Below are 4,366 nucleotides of genomic sequence, written 5' to 3'. Positions count from 1 at the left end.
ATTTCTTCAAGAGGTGTTACAATGTCTCTATCTTTTCATCCTCCAAATATAACAGTCGTAATAATAAACTTATTACTGTTAAGCTTAAATAGCTAAATGTTGTTTTTTAATTACACTGAAAAACGAGCATTCGTATTAAAACCACTCGGGGAATTAATTACGGGTGGTATTGTAGCAGGAGAACTGTTGTTACAGTAAAAATATACATTTACTTTCAACAGCACTTCTTTACACGTTTTAATTAAATATGTGTACTGTTTTCCAAACGCAGAATAAAAATGTACTGAAAAATAAAGATCCATATGACACATTATCAAAAATGGTAAGAATATGTACCGAAAAAACAGGGTTCAATTCATAAAAATGAGATAATACGGGTCTTATAACACTGTCAAATATTAACAGACATAAGTACCAGAAAATAACTATTACGAAAATCATCATCATCAGCAAAACTTAAAAAACATTTTTGATAGTAACTATCGTGAGAATTATCCATTATATGATGCAACGGTTTACACACGCGTATTTATCGGGATCGCCCTACTAGTTTCGGACCCAAGCGGAGTCCTTAATCATGAGCAGACGCGGCGCGTCATCAGCAAATCGTTGCATCATTATAATCAAAGAAACTTAAAACTTTCAAATCAAAATCAAATGTTTTTATTTCAAGTAGGCCGTTTTCCAGGCACTTTCAAAACGTTAAGGTGATGGCTCTAATTGCGCGGTTCCAAAGTGTCACTCGTATGGAGAAGAACCGGCAAGAAACTACAGTCTTTATTTACTACACTTTAATAACGATCACCTTATACAGTTTCCTCCAAATTCCCCCGCACTTCTCCAAACTCCTCAATGCTCCGCATAGTAACCCAAAGATGTTTCCCCAACAGCACCACGATGGCAGTAACAGCGGTGCTGGTGCTGAGCGTGGCAGGAGCGGCCCACGCGTGGGGAGGCCTGTTCAACAGGTTCAGCTCCGACATGCTGGCCAACCTGGGCTACGGGAGGTCCCCCTACCGCCACTACCCATATGGACAGGTAAGAAATTAGGGCTGATGTTATACATACTTCGGAACAGCTTTTGTTGAAACATGGACTGTGCGGATAGCCGAGTGGTTGAGGTCTCGCGTTGTGTCGCGGTTTGGATCCCCGCGCATGGCTAGCATTTTTGTGATCAACGAATGCTTTTTTTGAGTCTAGGTTGGGGAGGGGGGGTTTGGGCATGTAACTTATGCTTGTAAAACGGTTTGGGCATGTGACTTGAATGTTTGTGAATCACCCACATTACAAGGATTCAATTAATTAATGGTGGCAACTTCACTTCTTCATTTTTAAAGAATGAAGAAAAAAAAAACATTTTTTTCGGATGAGAATTTTCAAATGACTCCTCCAGCTTTGGGTTGAGCAAAAGGGAGTGTTTTTAAATGACGACAACTCACCCATGTTCCTTTCTTTGCCCTTTGTGTAACGGGGCCGTGGTAACCGTTACGGTCAATCCCTTTGGGTTAAAATAACATTCATGGAACATGAAGCAATAGAACATCCAATCGAAAATACAGTCGAATGAAAATCCTACAAATTTTATGATAAAATAGTTCCATATAAAGTATCGTCAAGTTTAGCTAAGTAGTTCTTTATTTGAAGTCGACTGTATATGTTTGTATGTTGTTATATTGGCAAAAAATACTGTCATAAGCACTATCGGCACTAACGATAAAAAAAAATCTAACTTTCACTATCAGCTTAGTGAGCTATACCCTGGTAGCAGACGAACGAACAGTGAGCGTTGCCTTCAAAGTAGGGTTCCATTTGAATCTTCTGCATACGTAACCATAAAAAGTAACTGAGTGGATATTACAACCTCATTTTTATAAAAGCCACTATTATAACTCAGTACTCGGCTCTACTTAATTGTTGAATACATGTTACATTTAACGCATTGCCACACGAGAGTTTAACATAACTCCATGCTGACCTAGAAAAATACATTTTCAATTTAAATAGAGTATTTTGCATCCAAGCTTTTGTAGCACATACACAATTTTACGCAAACTTTCATGTGTATGGAAAGAAATAACGTCATTTGCAAACTAGCTGCTGCTTGCGTCTTTGCCCGCCACGATGTCTGCTGAAGCTGTAAACAAACCTTCCCTTGAAAGTTCCCTACAATTAAAACCAAGAAAAAATAACAAAAAAAAAATATTTACTTCAAATGTTTCACCGTACCAACTGTTGCCTAACCTGAATAACATCTTTGAACAAAAAACAATTATCCATCTATCATGGTTAGTGAGATACAGCCTGGTAAGAATCGAAAAGACGGACAGACAATGTAACTTTAGGATTAGAATTCCGTTTTACCCTTTGAGCACGAAAACCTTAATATAGGTCAATCAAGGGTTCCGTAACCTAACCCCATGGAATCGATTTACTAAATAAAGAGACTGAATCTGATTCCCTCATACAATGGGATATATAGAGCCTGATCCAAGGATTGGAGGTCTGATCGGAATCTGGGCCATGATTACATGGCTAAAGGAAAATTGGGGCATCCACGGATATGGGTCATGCGATTATTGGCAGCTTAGAGTCTTCACTGTGTATACCAGGATAATATTTGGGGGTTAAAATAAAGGGAAATTGTGTGGAAATTAATAAAAATATAAACTCAACAGTATCCAAATAATAGAGAGTTTTTCGGCGTCCAATTTTTGACAGACTACCATAAAATATTTTTTTTAAACGAACATTTTTTTTGTCAGTCAGTATTTAAAGATCAGAAATTACAAAAAAAAACATTATGAAAAACAAGTGATTTTTTTAAAGATTCAGGCTACTTTCAACTTCAAAAGTTATATTTTATGAAAATGTTATTTAAATTTTACTTAAAAATTTCAACGTAGCAAAAAAAGTAACATCCCTTCATAACTCACCCTTTAATGTAAAACAATATAAACATTTATAGCTTAATACTCGAAAAACGTGAAATCGTAAATTCCACGTTAAATTCACGATAAATTCAAATAAGGCACACTCTAGACTCGTAAATCTGGTTCAATGATGGCTTGTAACGAATTATGTATCCCCACTTAATCGCTATTTATATTGAGGTAAATGAGGGTAGACGCTGAGAGTCACCCGATCTTGTTTTCTTTGACCGATAATATAGGTTAAGCCGCTTACACTGAGGTTCGTGGCTGGTATCTATTTGAAAACATTACGACTCTGTTTCTTGCTTTGGAAATCATGGTGATGTAGGTCCCAAAAAAAGTGTTTAAAGCTTTGGGTATTCTGAGAGCCAGTTTCACTATAGGATCCTGCCAGAGCAGCAGGATTGTCATAAAGGGCAAAGGATGGAACATGGTCGGGTTTAAGTCAGTAGGAGTCTGACACTACCTTCCGCTCAACATAAAGCCGAAGACATCATTTGATGATTTCCCATTCGAAAAAAAAAGTTTCACTATAAGATAATATCTACATAATTAAACGGTAGTCGCTCCATAAAATATGGTAGTAGGTACAGCTCAATCTGGTCGAACTGGAATCCAAACCTTCAATAGCTAAAACTAAATGAAATTACTGAAAATAATGATGACACCGGGAACTTTCGACAATCTTCAAACCAATTTTTATCTCTACAATTCTTGCTTAACAAGTTCCCCCTAACTCCTCCCCTCTCCTACAGGATCCCGAGGAGGTGTACGCGGAGGCACTGGAGGGGAACCGCATCGACGACGTGATGGAGGAGCCGGCGCACTGCTACAGCTCACCCTGCACCACCAACGGAGACTGCTGCCGCGGTCTGCTGTGCCTGGATACCGGTAAGTGGATACCTTCCACACACAATAAGGATAAAAAGAGGGCTCGCGGTCGGTGCATTGCCATACACCGACACAAAATGCAGATGACGTAGCACGGCGGTTCAGGTTTAGTCAGTAAAATGAAATACCCATTTCTTCCCCCGAGGGGGCATTGTGTGCACGAAAATTGTGGCTAGGAGGAAAATCATTGATTTGTGGTTCATTCGAGACAGCTCATGATTATGGACTCTTCTTAGGTCCGAAACTAGTTGGGCAATCTTATATACCATAGCTGAACTTTAAAATTAAGCATCCCTGGGAATTGCTGAATCGCCTTTCAAAACAAGTAGAAATTAAAAGGAGAAGATCAGAACAGAGAATAGCTGGAAAGAGACGGAAAGTAGAATACACAGGATTTATTGATGTTTTTTCAAGAATGATGAAATTGAGTATACAAATGTACGTCACTCTTATGCACTAACTATATAGTTTAACACACAAGTTTTCTATTGTGGTAGGTCGCTTTACCCTCGATCGATGAACGGCAAAAATAGTACAAACAACAC

General features: G+C 38.4%; 1 protein-coding gene across 1 annotated transcript; it reads left to right on the top strand.

Annotated features, from left to right (window-relative positions):
• Positions 1-722: 722 nt before the first annotated feature.
• Positions 723-3,869, top strand: LOC113506662 (ITG-like peptide; the record flags this gene model as incomplete). The annotated part of the gene is made up of 2 exons (XM_026889492.1): positions 723-1,038; positions 3,686-3,869. Coding segments are annotated over exons 1-2 (370 nt in total), but the record flags the coding sequence as incomplete, so codon positions are not given.
• Between the last annotated feature and the right edge of the window lie 497 nt (positions 3,870-4,366).

Source organism: Trichoplusia ni, assembly GCF_003590095.1.
Source record: "Trichoplusia ni isolate ovarian cell line Hi5 chromosome 21 unlocalized genomic scaffold, tn1 tig00002343_group20, whole genome shotgun sequence".
NCBI lineage: Eukaryota > Metazoa > Arthropoda > Insecta > Lepidoptera > Noctuidae > Trichoplusia > Trichoplusia ni.
This window is presented reverse-complemented; position numbering and strand designations above follow the sequence as displayed.